Raw genomic sequence first — 20,414 nt, forward strand, 5'->3', positions numbered from 1 at the left:
TGTATAGACACAAGAGTACAATATGAGACTTAGCAGGTAAATAAGATTAGATATTTTACTTAGTTACAGTACTACTACATTATACGTGAGAAGCAAAATTAGACTTATGTCTAATAATAGAGAGAGAGATAGGAATAATTAAGTGGAAGTTGTGGTATACTAGAGTTAGGGGGAGAAGGAGAGGGAACATAACGTCTATACGTTAAGTTGTCTATCTCGCCTTCATTCTTGCTGGATGGGACCGCGTCCCTAGCACCTTGTCCCGGGTGGCCTATCGGAACAGACTCTTGAGTACAGTGGAACCAAAGTTAGCTCTGTGTCTAGAAGCTAAGTCCAACTTATAATGAGAAATGAAAGTATGAGGAGTAGCCCATGTAGCTGCCGCACAAATCGTATCAATAGGCAGCCTGTCTTGGAAAGCTATAGAAGTAGCCAAAGCTCTAGTTGAATGAGCCTTAGGTTTGTTTGGTAACTTTTGATGCCTAATCTCATACACAAAAGAAATCAAGGATGTAAGCCATCTGGAGAGTGATACTTTCGAAACTGGAAGGCCCTTTCTGCCTTCTGCATAAGAAACAAACAGTTGGTCAGCCTTTCTGATCTGTTTGGTCCTGTCTAAGTAATACCTTAATTGTCGACGAACATCTAGCCAATGTAATTTTTGTTCAGACCTGTTGGAATAGTTAGGAAAAAACACATGAAGGTCAATGTTTTGATTTAGGTTTGCTGGAGAGGCTACTTTGGGTAAGAAGGATGGGTTGGTACGTAAGGATACCCTATCCTTATGAAACAAAAGGTAAGGGGATCGACTACAGAGTGCATGAAGTTCAGATACTCTTTTAGCCGAAGTAATGGCTACCAAAAAGAGTTTTTTCCAGGATAGCAATTTCATTGAACACGAAGCTGCAGGTTCAAAAGGGGGAAGAATCAAAGATGTGAGAACCAAGTTAAGGTTCCAAGGAGGAGGATTCCTAATAGGAGGCTTGAGAAGAAAAACTCCCTTCAAAAAGGCTTTGCAAGGTTTGTGAGACATGATGGCAGACTCTGAGATTCCAACATGAAAGTTAGATATAGCTGCCAGTTGAACCTTAAGAGTAGAAGGAGACGAACCTGCGTGGAAAAGTTTGGCTAAGAAATCAAGGACCGATTGAATGGAAGCAGTGAAAGGATCTATGTCCCTTCCTTGTGCCCAATAGGAGAAACGTTTCCACTTACTAAGATAAATCTTCCAAGTGGAAGATTTATGGGAAGCTATTAAAATATCTCGAACTGAGTGAGATATTAGAGGAAGCCTGGCTAGGGTTGGAATTGGAGGAACCAAGCAGTGAGGTTCAGAGAGGGAGGGCGATGTAACTGACCCGACTGATGGGTCAAAAGATCTGGAACTGGGTCCAGATGCCAGGGTTGCTCCAACAGAAAACGGTGTAGAAAAGGGAACCAAACCTGTCGAGGCCAGTAAGGAGCAATGAGGATCAAGGAAGCTTTCTGAGCGATGGCTTTCTGTATCAATTGAGAAATTAGTGGGAAGGGAGGAAAGGCATACAGAAGTCCCCGGGGCCAATCTTGGACTAGAGCGTCTCTGCTGGGATGGCCTGGTTGAGGAAAGAGGGTGAAATAATTTTCGCACTTGCTGTTTTGGGGAGTAGCAAAAAGGTCGCAGCAAGGCTGGCCCCACTTCAGAAAAACTTTTTCCAACACTGAATTTTTCAGAGACCACTCGTGAGGCATGAGAATAGCTCTGCTCAATTTGTCCGCAATGACACTGGACTTCCCGAGGATGTGCGTTGCTATCAGAAACTGCTGAGAAGAAATCGCCCATTGCCACAGTCTGAGTGCCTCTCGACATAGGGGGTAGGATCTGGTTCCACCTTGTTTGTTGATATACCACACTACAGACATGTTGTCCATCTGAATTGCTATCGTTCCCATCGGAAGAGAGTCTTGAAGGGCCTGCAACGCTAAAAGCACTGCTCTCATCTCTAGAACATTTATATGCAAGTGACGTTCGTAAGGTTGCCATATGCCCTGGACCGTCCTGCCTGATAATGCCCCCCCCCACCCGATCAGGGAGGCGTCCGTTGTCAGAGTAGCAACCAGAGGGGGAGGGACAAAGGGTCTTCCTAAGAAGAGCTGAGGGGATGTAATCCACCAAAGAAGGTGATTACTGCATGCTTGTGTTATCACAATGGTGTGAGACATCGGAAGTTGTTGGTATGACCATTGTGTGAAGAGCATCCATTGTAAGATTCTCATGTGAAATCTGGCTAATAGAAGAAGAGGGATAGCAGCTGCCATTATCCCCAGTACCTTCAGGACCAATCTGGCTTTGATTTTGTTGCTGTGGAAAGGAAGAGAGACTAGTTTGTGTATGTCTGCTATCCTTTGGTCTGTGAGTCTGGCTGACATGCTGACTGTGTCTAGATTTGCGCCTATGAAGGTAATAGCACGACAAGGCGACAAAACAGACTTTTCGCAATTTATTGAGATACCTAGCTTTCGAAATATGCGAAAAGTGTAGTCTCTGGCAAGTAGTAGAAGATGCTTGGTGGGAGCTGTAAGGAGCCAGTCGTCTAAGTATGGAAACACCTGGAATCCTTGACGTCTCAGGTGAGAGGCGACCACTGCCATGCATTTGGTAAACACCCGGGGGGCTGTGGTGAGTCCAAAGGGCAGGGCTCTGAATTGAAAGTGACTGGTTCCCAACCTGAAGCGGAGAAATCTCCTGGAGCGTCTGTTCATTTTTATATGATAGTACGCATCCTGGAGGTCTATAGAGCACATCCAGTTTTCCTTCCCCAATAGGGGTAGGATGGACTGCAACGTGACCATCCGAAATCTTGTTTTCTTGACAGACTTGTTCAAGTTGCTGAGATCCAAAATGGGCCTCCAGTCCCCTGTTTTCTTTGGAACCAAAAAGAATTTGGAGTAGATTCCGGATCCTTGCTGGTCTGCTGGAACTGGCTGAATGGCTCTTTTTGCAAGCAACTTTGATATTTCTAACGCTGCTTGCTCCCTTTGAGCGGGTGGAACATCTGGAAGGGACTTTTTTGATTGATTTGGAATGTGAAAGAACAGAATGGAATAGCCTTCGGAAATGATGGACTGTACCCACTTGTCTTGAGTTAGAGATCGCCAGGCTTCTGGGTACAGTGATAATCTTCCCCCGACTGCCTCCGAAGGTGGACAGTCGGGCAACACCTCAGGGATGTTGAAAGGGCTTATCAGAAAAGGTTTCTCGATTGCCCTGGTTCTGCGGACCCCCCCTGCCTCTAGGGCGGCGTCTACCATTATTGTTCCCCCCCCTGCCTCTAGAGGGGAACCGACTCTGTGCGTCAGGCAAAGCCCCTTGAGACTGCTTGCGGAACTACATCTTTCCACTTTTCTGGCCCTTGGGGTAAGGCCTAGAAGGAGTAGAAAAACGGACTCCGACGGCAGAGTTTTGCCATCAGTCTCGCACCTTGTCAGGGTTTCTTTCACTTGAGGACCAAAAAGAGACGATCCATCAAACGGGGAGTTAGTGAAAGACGTCTTGAAATGGTCCGCAACACTGCATAGCCGCATCCAGGCATGCCGGCGTAAGGCCACACCTGTACCTGCGGCTCTGCTCGCTCCATCAGCCGCATATGAAAGAAGGCGCATGGAGGAGTTAGCTATCGAATTGAGGGTAGCCAGCTGAGCGTTCATCTTATCCTGAAAACCCGCAGCTGTTGGATCCTTTAACATCTCACTCGCTTCCTTGATCAAGTCTCTTTGAAGACGAGTGAAATGACAGAGGTAGTTCAGCGAACGCATCGAAAAGGTCGCTGACGAGAACATCCGCTTCCCGTACCTGTCCATAGACCTAGATTCCTTGTTAGGGGGATGGACAGGCACTGAAGGATCAGCTAGTTCCTTCTTGGTGGCAGCAGCTACCACCATAGCATCCACAGAAACTCCTTTAGTCAAAAATTGTTTGTCCGCTGGGGCGGTAATAAACTTTGAAGGTCTCCTGGGGATGGGGTCCAGAGTCAGGAGCCGTCCAGGCCTTTTTGGCTACCACCTGCATGAGGGGGTCAAAGGGGGGGGGGCACCCAGGAGGTGGAAGGGCGAGAACCGAACGACTCAAGATACACAGATTCATCCTCCGAAGGGTTGAGGGCTGGCCAGTTCCCCCTCTGTTTTAAGATCTCCAGGATGTCTGCAAAGGAGACATCTTCAGAGGGGGAAGGGGGGGAACCTTCAGAATCCTCTAAATCCGTGTCAGAGGTGACAGACTCAGGTGAGTCTATGTGCTTCCTCTTGCACTTTTCTCTTCCTAGGGGGCTCTCCTGCCAATTCAGGAGAGGCCTCGGAAGAGGATGAGATCCCAACTGGGGATTCTTGAGGAGCTGGCTCTCTGCGGTCTGGGATGAGGGAGCGAGTAGAAATTACCTGAGGCACCGAGGAGGGAGGGGCGGACGGAGCCGACTGTGGAGTTGAACCAGGTTCCAACACACTCCGCATGACCTCGAAAGCACCCCCGTCAGGCAGAGCCAGAGGTCTCCGCTCCGAAAAGCTGAAAACCTCCCTCGGCACCGACAGTGATGGCTCCGAGGCCGATGTCGGAGCCGAACTCACCAACGCCGAAGCACCGAGAGGGAGAGCGGGGTCGGACAAGGGTCCGATGCCACTCACCCCCTCGGAGCAGACTAGGGAAGTCCGGCGCCGAGATTTCTCCAATGAAGAAATCAGAGCAGACGACGGCGCTGAAGACAAGTGTATCGGCTCCGACGCTGCCACAGTCTTGGGTCCGAAATGCCCCGGGGAGTCAGAGGAGGAACATTTTGAGAAATAGGATTAAGCATCAACTGATGAGTCGGGCTCTGAAGCATTTGGGCCAGTGCCTCGGACTTAAGAAGTCGACTCACTACCCTCTGAAGGTCATGGTCCGAAAGTCTCGACGACCTAGAGGAGTGAGATCTATGGCTCCGTTCAGACAGCAAGGGAGATGCTGGAGCCGAATGAACGGAGCCAAGAGACGGTGACCTAGACCTTTTCCTAGTTGTCGGTTCCGATAATCTTATCGGAGCCGACTCAGTGATTTCCAATATCTCGGCTCTGGCCGGAGCCGAGGGAACCGAAGAAATAAGTGTTTGAGTCTCATCGGCTCCAGCCGGAGCCAATGTTGTAGCAGACTTCGAAGCCCTAGGTGTCGACTCAGAAGCTGGAGCTGACGACCTAGTAGGCTTGGAGGGTTTGCCCGAAGATAGAGTCGGGGGACCCTCAGGTTTCAATAAGCCTTGTAAAATAAACTTATTTACCCTTTCCTGCAGGACTCTAGGGCTGAAGCCATGGCATACAGCACAAGAGTCCTGCAGGTGTAAAGGTCCCAGGCAGTACACGCAAGAAGTGTGACCGTCTGTCAGAGACATCTTCTGACAGCACGAGTCACACTTCTTAAAGCCTGAGACCTTTGAATCCTTAGACATTTCTAAGAAATAATGTGTAATCACCACACAAGCACAAACACACCGATTACACTATCCACTAAAAATTAAACTAATAAATTTAGTTTTTTTGATCCCTACAAAAAACACATACACTCCACTACTAAAAGGGGATGGAAGGGCCCGAAGGCCTAAGGAAAGAACTCTTAAGTTCTTGTGGTAAAAAGGGTGGATAAACAGGAAGGAAAGGATAAAAAACTACTTAACTAAGGGAATTATGAGTAAAAACTAATTTAAAGGGGTTTAAATTAACTTTTAGACTGTTCTAATAAACTAACCTGAAGCCGGTTGGAACAACACACCTCGATCGCTGTAGCGGCAAATGAGATCTGGGGTATTACCGCCTAGCATTGTGGGATAAAAGGGGAGCCTCGAGCTGGTGGAACCAACTCTCGAGCTTTTAGAGTGGCCGAACCCATCCAGCAAGAATGAAGGCGAGATAGACAACTTAACATGCTTTGGTTTTGTCCAAGTAGAAGCATAACTGCCTGTGAATGTGCAGAGTGCAGTAGTCTCTCCCCTTTATTCTGTGGTTTAGGATAAAAAGTTGGCAGGTGAATAGTTTGGTTTAGAGCCACACTGGATACCACCTTTGGCATAAACGTAGGGTTAGTTCTTAAAGACACCCTGTCCTGGTGGAAAATGAGGAAAGGTTCCACTGCCATTAGTGCCTATAATTCTGAAACTCTTCATGCTGATGTTATTGCCAGGAGCAGAACAGGTTTCCAAGAGATATATTTTAACTCTGCTGTGTTAGCTGGCTCAAAAGGAGGTAAAGTTTAGTTTTTCCAAAACAAAGTTGAGGTCCCAAGTTGGAGTAGGTGCTCTACAGGGCAGTCTTATGTTTTTAGACCCTCTGAGGTACTGTTTTAACAGAGGATTAGAGAAAATTGGTGGATCCCTGTTGTAATGAGCAGAGACGGCAGAGGCGTGGATCTTGATGGATGAGAAGGAGAGGCCTTTGTCTAGCATCTCAGTTAAGTATTGTAGTGTATGAGGAATATTTGGGACAAGAAGGTCAAGGCTGTGAGCTTGGTTCCAGGCACAGAATCTCTTCCATTTGTCCGAATAGGCTTTCCTGGTACTAGGCCTTCTGGCCTCCAGAATGACATCCATAACAGCTTTGGAGAGAGGCATTGCTTGCTTGACTATTGAATCTTCCATGCAGCTAGGTTTAAGGTCTTTAGCTTGCTGTGTAGTATTTGACTGTTGTGCAGAGTCAACAGATGTGGGATTTCATGCAAAATCCAGGGTGGTTCTTGTGCTAAGCTCCTTAAGACTGGGTATCAGTGCTGGCGTGGCAAGTCTGGTGCAATCCGGATCATCTTTGGCTCTTCTTGCCTGGCTTTTAAGAGTACCTTTGGCAGGAGAGGTAGTGGTGGGAAAGCGTATACTTGTAGGTTCTTCCAGATGAATGAGAGGGCATCCACTTTCCATGCTTGTGGATGGTAAGTCCTTGTGCAGAATTTTTGTAGCTGGCAATTTATTGGGGATGCAAACAGATCTATGCCCGGGCTCCACCATTTCTGTGTTATCATTCTGAATATTTGTGGATTCAATTCCTATTCGTGGGGATCCATGATGTTTCTGCTCAAGTTGTCTGCCAGTGTGTTTTTCTCTCCTGGCAGGAATTGTGCTTGCAGATGAACTTGAAGGTTTATAGCTGTGTTTCACAAGGTCATGGCTTGTCTGCATAGGGGGAAGGAGCGAGTGCCCCCTTGCTTATGTACCACATAACCGTGGTGCTGTCTGTCTTTAGCAGCAGTTGTCCTGGATGCAGCAGGTCCTTGAAAGCTATAAGGGCATTTTGTACAGCTAGCATCTCTTTTTGATTGATGTGAAGATGCCTTTGTTCTGCGGGCCACATGCCCTGAATACATATGCCTGCCATGTGTGCTCCCCAGGCGTAATCCAATGCATCTGTTGTCAGTGTTTGCCTGGCTGTGGGTTGTGTAAAAGGCTATCCCTTGTTGAGGTGGCAAGCTTGAGCCCACCACTGAAACACCTGTTGAAGGCAAGGGATTAGTGGTATAACCGTTTCCAAACTTTGACAGTGTTGAGACTATACAATCTTTAGGTACCATTGTAGTTTCCTCATATGAAGTCTGGCATATGGAATTAGTAGTATGCAGGATGGCATGTAACCCAAGGCCTGCAGAATTTTTCTTGCAGGGAGTTGGGTCTTTGTTGCCATCAATTGTAAGTACTGAGTCAGTTGTCCTTGCTTGTCTGGCGTGAGATAAGCCATCCAAGCCGTTGTGTTTAAGCTGGCCACCAGGAATATAATCTCTTGTGAGGGCACTAGTTTTGATTTCTTTTTTACTGTGTACCCCAGGCAACTTAACTTTTTTACAAACGCCAGATGCTTTAGAAGAATGTCTTGCTCTCTGCTTGAATCAGGCAGTCGTCCAGTTACGGATAAATGTGAATTCCTTTCTGTCTGCAAAATGCAATTACTGGTGCCAGGCACTTTGTGAAGACCCTGGGCGCAGTAGATAAGCCAAAGGGCAGTGCAGAGAATTGTAGTGCCTTGAACCAGCTATGAATCTGAGGTATCTTCTGCAGTTTTGTCTGATAGGGACATGCAGGTATGCCTCCTTGAGGTCCAAAGTCAAAAGCCAAGCTTTCTTGCCCAGCATGGGAAGAAGCTGCTGTAGTGTCAACATTTTGAATTTCGGAACATCCAGGTAAGTGTTTAGAGATGAAAGATCCAGAATGGGCCTCCAGGCTTTGTCCTTTCTGGGTACTAGAAAGAGTCTTGAGTAAAATCCTTGTCCTTGCTCCTGTGATGGTACCTTTTGCATAGCTCTCATATCCATGAGTGCTGTAATTTGTTTTTGAGCCTCTGCCCATTGATTTGGTGGCAGATTTGGCATTCCTTTTAACCTTGGCAGAGTGCGAAAGTGTAACCTGTAACCTTGAAATACAATGTTGAGAACCCATTTGCCAATTGTGGTAGAAGAGTGCCAGTTTTCCTCCCAAGGGGGCTGCCAAGAGGGATTTGTTTGGCAGCTGTAGTGGGAAGTCATTGAAGCTGTTTTTTATATGGCTGGGGCCTGTCTTCCCCTTCTTTCTGGCCTGATGCAACCCATTGTCGAGGCCTGTAAGGTCCTTGTGTTTGACCTCTACCTCTTGGACATCTGTATCTTCTCCTTTGAGGTCTTTCTGTAATTGGAAAGGACCAATTCTTAGTTGGCCAGTTTCTGCTAAATCTACGAGGCCGAACCTGTAAGAAATCCTTCACCGTTTGCATAGATTTTGCTTTATCCTCCATTTTCTTTAATACCTCTTCTGCCTTAACTCCAAATAAACCAAGGAAAAAACAAACAACCTGCTCCAAAAGTAAAACACGAATCCCAATTCTCCACACGTATTTCTATTTAATATTTAATTTCCTTTAAGCGCGTTAAAATATCGTACACTTTTCGTCAAAGACAAATGCTCCAACTTCTTCAGAAACTTTTAACATCCATTGACCATTTTTATATAAAGTGGTCGTAATTAACATTCATTATTCAATTAACTTTTTAAAAACATATGTCATTAAAATAAAACACTAAAGGGCATCTTACCCTATAGATACAGTCATTTAATACAATTTAAACAACATATAATACCTTTTGAATGTATTAATAATATATGGTATGAAAAGTGTAAATTAAAAATATATAAATTTAAAACTATGTAACAAATATATATCAATATAACAATTATTTTTATCAAAGGTAGAAGTTGTATGTATACTAATATGTGTATATAGAATAATGTATAAATATATATACACATACATATTAGTTTATATATGTATACTCATACGTACTTGTAGCTACTAAGTAATCCATACCCTTTAAAACACAGTTAATATAATGGAATGCACCTCAATTAACAGAAACATTTTTATTATTTTATTTTATTATTATTATGTTTGGTCTTCTGGTGATAATACAATTTAAAATTTATTTATAAAATTTAATTTAATTATAAAATTCATGATAAAATTAATACTAATAACAAAAACCAATTATATAACTATTAATATTAAATATTATTGAAAATATTGTTAAAAATATTGTTAAAAATATCATTAAAAATACAACGTGCACCCTAATATCATTCATAATGTTTCCCTTTCTAAATTTTTTAACCTAAGGATACACATAATTGAACTTGTTTCATTAATACCTGGAACATGGCAAGCATTAGTTCTTAGTTGCCACAACAGTTCTTTCCTCTCCAGTTTCAAAGACTCATGTCCTCCCCTTTTATCATTTACTAACTGATCAATAACCCTGAATTTAAATACGTGCCCAGTAAATTCACTGGTGTGCCTAGCTAGAGCATTTTCCATCTTGTTCCTGTTAATACTATAGATATGCTCATATATTCTATCACTAAGCTTTCTATCGGTCTTACTGATATAGCAAGCTGGACAGCTGGCACATTTTGCTAGGTATACTACTTGTTTACTCCCACAATTAAATTTACCGTTGGACCTATATTTCGTACTACTTATTTTAAAGTTATAACCTTCGTCAATGTATTTGCAAAAGTTACACATGTTGCATTTATACATACCTTCTCTATTAGTGAATGGCCGGCGATTGCCTTCCAAAATTTCTTTTAAATTATTTCCACGCCTATATGTAATTTTTGGTCTTTCTGGGAGTATATCTCTACAATGTTTATCACTAATTAAAAACTCCCAGTTTTTCGTGATAATGTTTGCTATAAAGTAAGAATCCATACTAAAGGTACATATAAAGCCGCTAGTGTTAGTCAATTCTTTGTTACTCTTATTCAACTCCAAGTTTCTATGTTTTCTTTGTTCAAAATTGGGACATAATCACCTATTAATCTTTTATACTGAACTTCACTAACAACCTCCTGAATAAAATACGTAGGGTACCCCCTTTGTATAAAAAATTAAATTCAGGGTTATTGATCAGTTAGTAAATGATAAAAGGGGAGGACATGAGTCTTTGAAACTGGAGAGGAAAGAAGTGTTGTGCCAACTAAGAACTAATGCTTGCCATGTTCCAGGTATTAATGAAACGAGTTCAATTATGTGTATCCTTAGGTTAAAAAATTTAGGAAGGTAAACATTATGAAAGATATTAGGGTGCACGTTGTATTTTTAACGATATTTTTAACAATATTTTCAATAATATTTAATATCAATAGTTATATAATTGGTTTTTGTTATTAGTATTAATTTTATCATGAATTTTATAATTAAATTAAATTTTATAAATAAATTTTAAATTGTATTATCACCAGAAGACCAAACATAATAATAAAATAAAATAATAAAAATTTTTCTGTTAATTGAGGTGCATTCCATTATATTAACTGCGTTTTAAAGGGTATGGATTACTTAGTAGCTACAAGTACGTATGAGTATACATATATAAACTAACATGTATGTGTATATATATTTATACATTGTTCTATATACACATTAGTGTACATACAACTTCTACCTTCGATAAAGATAATTGTTATATTGATATATATTTGTTACATAGTTTTAAATTTATATATTTTTAATTTACACTTTTCATACCATATATTATTAATAAATTCAAAAGGTATTATATGTTGTTTAAATTGTATTAAATGACTGTATCTATAGGGTAAGATGCCCTTTAGTGTTTTATTTTAATGACATATGTTTTTAAAAAGTTAATTGAATAATGAATGTTAATTACGACCACTTTATATAAAAATGGTCAATGGATGTTGTTCAAAGTTTCTGAAGAAGTTGGAGCATTTGTCTGACGAAAAGTGTACGATATTTTAACGCACTTAAAGGAAATTAAATATTAACTCCAAATAACACATCCTGCTGCAAAGGTGCATCCAATAATTTTGCTTTAACATGATCTGGTAACGTATGTTATTTTAACCAAGCATGTCTTCTAATGACAGAGCCTGTAACTGCTGCTCTGCAGGAGGCCTCTAGAGAATCAAAACCACATTGCAAAGTATGCTTTCCCACTTGTTTAGCTGCATGCAAAAAATCCTGCATTTCTTTAAAATTATAAGGATCAGATTCTGGAAGCATTTTTTTGTTTTAACTGAGACAGTAAAAATTGCTGATATTTTAGCATGTGAAACTGGCAATTTAAGGCTCTCATTGCTAAAGTTGCAGACGTATATACTTTCTTTCCCCATCTGTCTAATGCTCTGGAATCTCTGTCAGAGGGAACTGGATACTTGGCTGATAAGGCCTTAACTTATTTCAGGGTCAGCTACAGGGCTTTTACACAGAAATTTATGCGAGTCAGGGACTCTAGTATCTGTCAGGTTTAACAGGGGCTGGAGGGTAAAGAATCAGGATTTATACACATCATCCACAATATCTAACACTGGCGGAATAGCAAGGGGTCTGTGTTGAGGTAATAAAAGGAAGTTTCTGAGCCTTTTCTTGGATTCTGAGTGGAAATACTCCCTCATGGTATGTAGGGTTTCTCCAAAGGAGTAGTCCTCAGGCGGTGAGGCTGATGGAATTGATTCCTCAGCATCGGAATCCTCATAAGGGGGTAAAGAGTATCCTAGGTAGGAGGATGAATCAGAAGAGATGGACACCTGGTCGGATGAGTCATAGTCTGTATCCTGTCTAGGCCTTTTATCAGGAGGGGGATGGGACCCCCTGATCAGAGTGATTAGGTCTTCGGCCGTTTTGAGCATTTGTTTCTTAGGCATGGAGTCCTGTCCTGGAGAACGCTGTATTTGTTTCTTTGATTTTAAAGGAGGCTTAGACTTAGCTGAGGGTTTAATGCTTAACTGAGTAGGTCTGAAGATGCCCTCTGAAGCTGTGGGTTGCTCAGCTACTCCAGATCCCTCTGAAAGGTTAGTCTCAGTAAGGTGAATAACTTGTGCGTCCGAAGGCCCAGCCATATCCACGTGGGAGTCAGAGGCGGCCTGTGGTTCTACAGAAGCGGTCGTCAGGGGCTGCAAAGGCACCTAGCTGAAAACCGGAGAACCGGGGACTGGCCTAGAAGAGGCTTCGCCATCAGTTTTGGGCCTCAGATGCCTATCCTTGTCTTTGCGCTTTTTGTGTATTCCGGTCGTTGGAAGTTCCGACGGCATGGTATAATTGAATTTTCTACCAAAATAATGTCGGGCAAAAGAAAACAGACGTTTAATAGTGTGCTTGTTAAACCTTGCACAAAACTGACAACCAGTGACGTCGTGGTCTGGGCCTAGGCATGGGATACAATAGGAATGGAAATCCTTATGAGGTATTTGCTTCCCACAAGAAATACAGTTATTAACTTTTACTGACATCGGTCTGAGACAAGAAAAAGTTTCCCCAACAGGGTACTTAGCTTTGTAGAAGACATCGGTTCTGGATTTGGAATGAAAATCTCAGGAGACTGCCGACCGGCACTTGCGAACTGCTTTTGCTTCGGGCACCGCACAGCAAGAAAGACTGAAGAAAATGGCGTAGGCTGCATCTTGCACTGACGTCAGGGAGGAGGCGACAGCAACCGACGCTGGACCAAGACTTTGGAATGCGGGCCGACTGGTGAACCGCCTGACGGCAGGATAAACCAAGTGTAATGATTGCAGCAGTGTAACACGATGAACATCTTAACTATTTCCTATGTGTGGAAATAGAGTTGGCAGGGTCAGCATTTTGAAAGTTGTCACCTTTAAGAAAGGATTGAGCCTTGAAAGGTCTAAGATGGGTCTCCATAGCCCTTTTTTTCTGGGAACTAGGAAAATGCTTGAGTAGAACCCTTTTCCGAATTGGGAGGGAGGGATTCTTTCTATAGTGCCCTGGTTTAAATGGGACTGTAGTACAGGTACCAGGAGGGGCAGTTGGTGAGCAGAAGGCCGTGGCTTGCTTAGACTTACTGGGGAGGTTACCCAAGACAGGAAGTAACCTTCTTGGAGGATGGAGAGGAACCACTTGTCTAAAGTGATCTGTCTCCAAAGAGGAAGGCAGTGGGAAAGGCGAGCAGACAGTGGGATGGAGGTAGCTGGTAGGGGAGGCAGGAGTGACAGGTAGTCAGACACTACCTGCCCTGTCCTGAAAGGGAGTCCTTTCACCAGAGAAGGAAGGTGCTCTAGCTGAAGGATTTTTATTTCTTGTCTCTGTCTAGACTGAGGAGCAGGACTGGAGTGTTTCCTGATAAACTGCGTTTTTGTAGGATAGTTCCTGTAGAATTTAGGTACAAGAGAAACTAGCAGATGTTTAAGATCCTGCATCTCTCTTCCTTTTTGTTGCAGGGATTTGAAAAGATCTGCTACTTTTGAGTCGAATAAGGCAGCACTGTCAAGTGGTGCATCATTGAGCTTAGCCCTAAAATCATCTGGCAGAGGTTGCAAGCGTAGCCAGGAGTATCTGCGAAGTGCAGAAGCTGAAGCTGTTGACCTTGCTGAGGATTCTGCAGCATTGTAGCTACATTTAATAGAATGCCTAGTGACTTAGGACATAAGGGCCAGTAAAAGAAGACACAGCTGACTTGGCTGAAGAGTCTGGAATGTCTGCCAACAGTTTGGTGGCAGAGTCTACAAGAGACAGGGTGTACTTTGCCATATGAGTCTGGTAATTAGTAGCTCTAAGTGGAAGAGGTGCAAATCTTTTTGCCTATCCATTCCATAATTTTGTGGTCTTTGTCAGTAGGAAGGATGGTGGTGGTAGGCAAGAGTTTGGGAGCTTTGTCTGTGGAGACAGAAATGGTAGCTGGATCTGCTGGAGGGCACTTAATCAAGTGCTTAGCTGAATCTAGGACTTTGTACAATCTGTCTGCTCTCCGAGGAGCAGGAGGTTGAGTGTCCGGATTGAGAGATGCAGTGTTTTCTTTTCTCTCTCCTCTTGAGAGTTCCAACGGGCATCTGTTTAGGAGCAGACATCAAAGTCTGAGGCAGGGAATTGGAAGGTTGCCCTGAACACGCTGCCGCCCCCAGGCATCCGAAACGGTTGCCAGAATAGTCTCTACAGACGTGCTCTCGCTCACCAATATAGTACAGCTTCCTAAGAGGTACCCGTGACAGAGTGCAGTGGATTCGGGTCCAGATCCTAAGTCCAGGCCGATGTCGGCCATAGGCTGTGGATTGTCCGGAAGAGGCTCAGGAGCTTTACAGGCCGTAAAGATCTGGACGCCTTTTCTGGCGGTTCAGAGGTGATATCCGATGAGCCCTCCACACACAAAACAAGTTTCAGACGTTGGTTCTCCAAGTACAAATTGAGCACATGCAGACTGTGCAACATTTTTAGAAAGAACGCCTGGCAAATAGGGCAGGCCTTATAATCGTGTGACCGCCTGAGACAGAACAAACACCGTAGGTGTCTTTATGAAGGATCTGACGGCCACAATGACAGTTACCCTTTCTGGATGACATGAAAAGGCAGTAAATACAAAAGGAAGAACTGAAAAGGTCCCCAACGGGGTACTTGGCTTGAAACTTGAATCGGTCTTCAGCAAAGCAAGAACTGGCATACGACTGGAGGCTGGAAAGTTCTGAGGGCTGGTGCATGCCGTCACTTTTGTGGCCCACATACTCTCACCTAGAGCGGTCATCTTGCGCATCTAGGGAAAATTAAAGCTTTTGGATACTGGTCATACATATACGAGACTAGAAGGGTAAACCCATATGCAGAATGCTGCAACACAGGAATAGACAGGCATCTTGTCAGATTTGGGATGCATGGCTAGGCTTAAAAAGGCCCTTTTGGTCATTAGTCTAGTAAACACCTACGAACCTATGCACTGGAGCTCCCAATGTGAATGAATTGGAATAGCAGCAGAAGGGGCAAAGAGAAGAGTTGCTACACCTTCTGCAGAGTCTTGGAGGCGTTAGTTCCAAGGAAAATCAAAGAACACCCCCACCCCATATGATCATGAAAGAAAGAACCGATCAAAGAAGCTTAAGAGAATCTGCCCAGTCAAGTAGAAAGGACAAGTAAGGCGCATCAGACCTTGCACCTGGAGTAGGTGCAGGCTGTCTTCAACCTTTTTATAAGGTGCAAACTCAGTCATTAGAGATCCATTTCACCCTCAACCCTGACCGCAATGAGGGGTTCTGTTATCGAAGGCATCTAGGAAGGAGAGACTGATGCCTATGACTTAAAATCCAAGCAGGCAGCACAAATTTCCGTAAGGGAGGTGATCATAGCCATACCATTCACTGCAAATTAGCAAAGCCTGCTGCCCTTACAAAGGTATCCTGTGCAAACCAATCAGCATACAAAGTGTGACTGCAGCAAAATACACAGCAATAAGTGAAGGTGATGACATTCTATCTGGTCATAAGATGCATGCCAGGTCTCCAAAAAAGCCAAGGCCACCATCACCAGGTAGGACTAGAACCTGGACAGAGCACAGCTGAGTACCCAAAGTTTCAATATAGAAGACAGCTACATATTTGCACCAGCCCTACCACATGGGAAAGCAGTGTACTTGCCAACGGCTACTGGATGCTGGCTGAGAATATAAAGTAGTCAGTCTCTCGATATTTTGACAAGATCTTAAATAGTAGAAAAATAAAGTATCTTAAAACATTCTCTCTCCTGGAGGCAACAGGAGAGTTACAGTGCCTTTTGAAGTGCATCAACAAAGGTTGGCTCCTGGGAATGGTTTCCACAGGAATCTGGCAAAGACTCACCCCACATCTTAGACCAAGTCACAGTTATAAAGAAGAACTTGTGTGCCACAAACATTAAGAGATTTTGCCCCAGTTGACACAGGAATCTGGCAAAGACTCACACCACATCTTAGACCAAGTCACAGTTATAAAGAAGAACTTGTGTGCCACAAACATTAAGAGATTTTGCCCCAAGAGAAACTGTGGAATTAAGAGCGCCAAAACTTAGTCCACCCAACCCCCATACGTACGTACATATACACACACACACACACGGATCCCCTAGCAACCAAATGGAAAGAAAGTCTAGAGCCTCTTGACTACACTACGGAAGCTAAGCAATGCTAGAGATGACGCAAAAGGAGAAGTGAGCCAAACTAGGGCCGCATGGAAGGAGAGACTAGAACTGGGCCAGCAACCAAAGTCACCAATTTCGTATGAATGAAATCACTCATCTGTGACTAGTTCCTAGTCAAATAAATGCTCAAATGTCTCATGCTACCACCACAAAAACTGGCAAAGGTCACAATGACAACTAGACCAATACCAACCAGTTCATCTGGGTTACCACCTGGGAGAGAAAACTCTCTTTTGTATACAAAACTGTCAATGAATGACTCTCAGGACTGCTGCCCATGACTGAGACAGATTTACAATCAAGCAGATGCAGCCCTACATGACTTGGGTCCTTCTTACAGTGACATGCTGGTACCTCTGCAGTTTAAATCAAGTCGCTCAGTCAGAAGCAGTTCCAGAAGACAGCTTCATATGTAGCACTCAAGGAGAAATTACCTCTCCTACTATGGTCTTCCCCTCTGGAATTCCCTCTCTCATGTGACAAATCTGAGCTACAGGTGGAACAAGTCAGACCCAAGGTAAGCCTGCACATCCAAAACATTATAATGCACAGCACTTAAATTCTCTAAAAGCTTAGTTCTTATGATGTTTATTTTAACCAATTTAACATTACGTCAAAAATGACGATGCCAATATCATATTGGAATTATTTGCATTGTTTGCTAATGACGGTTTTGCTGTCTAGAGTAAAGATTAGCAATATTAAATAAGGCGGGACCTAAGAAATGGTCCAACATAGACCTACCTCCAAGTATAGGCCCCAAGAAGTCTTGCAAAGTAAAATATCAGGATGAACTCTGGGTCCATCTGTCAAGTTTTCAAAGGGACTCCTGGGGTTCCCAAGGTAAGTGCTGTCCTACTATGTTCCACCCTAATTCAGAAGCAGTCAAGACCAAACTACATGTGAAAACAGAACTTCTACTGGCAACAGCAAAGACCAAAATCAGAAATGTGCAAGTGTGCACGTGTGGTGGTGGGGGCACAACCAGTAAAGGGAAACAGCCCACTTAATACAGTTAATGCAAGGTACCACTGCATGTATACACTTATGGGAGCAAGGGTTTCCAGTAAACAATGGTGAACACTGACTTGTGAAGAGAATAAAATAAAGCTATAGTAACAATCAAAAAGTCCCAAAAAAATAACCTTTGTCCACTGGTCAAGTGCTTCATTATCAGCTGAAGAAATACTTACCCCATCTCATACTGCCTACAGCATGACTCTCTGAAGTCAGTCACAGGGGACAGCTCAGCGACAATTGGCTGTTTGTTAAACCAACGGTTATTTAAGTCATTCACTGCTCTCTCTGCATCTTCTTCATAACGAAACTGAAAAAAAAAAAACAACACTGATTAAGCTAGAAGTCCAAGAAATGTGAAATTCCTTTGCCACATTGTCTTTGGCTCAAACTGCAAGTGCTATACTGCTACCAAACTTCAAAAACTAACAGCAAATGGCTAAGAATCTAAGTAAATAGCATGAAGAGAACGGTCATCACAAATAATATAATCTGTGAACAGTTACTGAATAAGCAAGATTTTCATCACAAGTCTAAGGCTCCTTAACCAATTTTACATCATGGATGAACAAACAGTAGCATATGCTTAAGCTAAGAAAAACTGCAACAAAAAATCATCATCTGGAAAGTTATACCTTGCGTTAAGTGCGAAGGAAATACAGTCTGTATTACAAAACAACGCAAAATACTGAAAAATGCCAATGCAGTCACTAGCTTAAACATATGCAGTATGGTTACTGTACAGCTTTAGCATGATAAATTCACAGCTAAATGAAAAAAAAAAAAAAACTTCAGATACTAGATTCATAAAATGGTTTCTAAAATAGCACCGTTAGAATACAAGCAAAAAAACCCTGAAAAATTGTGAAAGAAAACCTCTCATAAGTGCAGGTTCACAACAGTCTATGACAAACGTTTTCAGCACTGTCAATGGCCCCAGGCAGAGCATTCTACTAATGTACAATTCTAGCAAATTATGCTTTTACAGTAATCACAAAATGTCAGGTTTTCATTCATCAAAACCCCCTAGGATTCTACAAATTAAATATAACGAACTACATACGAATAAGCAAGATATTCTGACCATTTTCCAAAAAAAATACAATAATCTATATGTTCCACAGGATGCAATACACCCAGAGCCCTATAATGATTTTTTCTCCAGTATCTCATTTCAACAAATTGAAAAACACCAAACTGAATTCCTGGAAGTTCCTTTAAGAACAGAAGAAATTATGGAGGCAATTAAAAGTCTAAAAAACAACAAAGCCCCAGGTCCAGATGGCTTCACTTCTAATTTTTATAAAAAATTTGCTTCTAAAATATCTCCTATTCTTCTTAAAATCTTCGAATATATTTGTAAATTTGGATTTAGGGACCTATACCTAAACAATTCTAAAACTATCTTTATTCACAAACCAAATACGGACAAATCTAACCCATCTAACTGCAGACCAATTTTGCTTATTAACACAGAAATTAAAATCATGACTATGGCTCTAGCAAATAGACAAAGTCCTCCACACAATCATTTCTCCACAGCAATCAGGCTTCATAAAGGGTACACAAACCCAGGACAACACACTCACTTTAGATGCTGCCATCCAACTTTCTGCAAACCATACATTTCCCTTCTACCTTATGGCACTCGATGCCACAAAAGCCTTTGAAAGAGTCAATCATGAATTCTTGCTGACTCTAAAGCAATTTAACTTTCCAACTAATTTTATAAATACAATCAAAATCTTATATAATTCCTCTTTTACCACTCTGTATATTAATAAACTATGTTCTTCTAAAATAAAATTAAATAATGGAACAAGATAGGGCTACCCTCTCACCCTACCTCTGACATATATATCAAACCCCTATTTATATACTTAACACAAAAGACGTTTCACCACATTCCCAATATTTTTGAGACAAATCTGGTATTTTCAGCCTTTGCTGATGACATCATATATTTCCAGTTACCGAATGCTGACTTAAAAAAAATTCAAAACACTACTGAAACCTTCTCGAAAACTTCCAATTATGAAATTAACCCTTCAAAATCTCTTATTTTTCCAATTAACCCAAGCAATCATAAAGAGCCCCTCTTTCCTATAACCGAAATTAAGTTGAAATATACTTTTAAGTACCTAGGGATAATTTCTGACCATAACAACTCCCTACAAAATAATCTTGCCAAATCATGGACAAACATCGAAAACGATATAGACAGGTGGAAGAAAATGAAATTCCCCATTTTATCTGAAGTAGCAATTACAAAAATGAGCATCATACCCAGGTTATTATACCAATTTAATGCAACAAACAACATTCCTTTAAACTTCTTCAAAAAGATAAACGCAACTTTAAATTCATTTGGTTTCCTAAGACCCCACGAATCTCCCTACCAAAATTAATGCTTCCAAAAAATAAAGGGGGACTGGGAATACCAGATTTTAGATTATACTACGACATAATTTGCGCCAAGAGAATCATGTTAATTGCGGACCATAATCCAATTAGCGCTACTCATTTCCCCCAATGGGTTGGTCTGCATGCACATATAAAGCGGTGTAACAAATCCCAAATCAATAGCTTGCATAAATAAACCTGTGTTAAAAGGCACAAAACTACATAAACTAATCAAATATAAAATAAATCTATTCCAAAAGCTCTTCTCATCACCAGGTCTAACAAATGCACTTATTCTTTTGCAACCCATTCATTTAAATCCAAATCTAAAACTGAGTAATAAAATGATAAATCTTGACAATTTCCCCAAATTAAAAACTTAAGTGTCTGGGATTTCTATGCCATTAAGGATAACTCTCTAAAGGATATAAAATTTGAACATAACAAATATACAATAATTCTGAGACAAATCAAAGAGTTAGTATCTACTTTGGGTAATTTCCCCAATGAAGTTTAGGAAGAAATAAACATTGCCCTATTCCTCCTGAAGTGTCTAAAAATTAAAAAGAAAATGT

The 20,414-nt window shown here is 42.1% G+C and overlaps 1 protein-coding gene across 2 annotated transcripts in view; it reads right to left on the minus strand.

Annotated features, from left to right (window-relative positions):
• The window catches only part of U2AF1L4 (U2 small nuclear RNA auxiliary factor 1 like 4), a 1,084,344-nt gene that overhangs the window by 166,681 nt on the left and 897,249 nt on the right, over nucleotides 1–20,414 (minus strand). For both annotated transcript variants that reach the window (XM_044080426.1, XM_044080425.1), the window contains exon 6: nucleotides 17,613–17,746. In XM_044080426.1, coding sequence (XP_043936361.1) covers nucleotides 17,613–17,746 — 134 coding nt within the window. The remainder of the gene's footprint in view (nucleotides 1–17,612; nucleotides 17,747–20,414) is intronic.

Source organism: Protopterus annectens, chromosome 8.part0 (assembly GCF_019279795.1).
Source record: "Protopterus annectens isolate FY-2018-M chromosome 8.part0, PAN1.0, whole genome shotgun sequence".
NCBI classification, from domain to species: Eukaryota; Metazoa; Chordata; order Ceratodontiformes; family Protopteridae; genus Protopterus; species Protopterus annectens.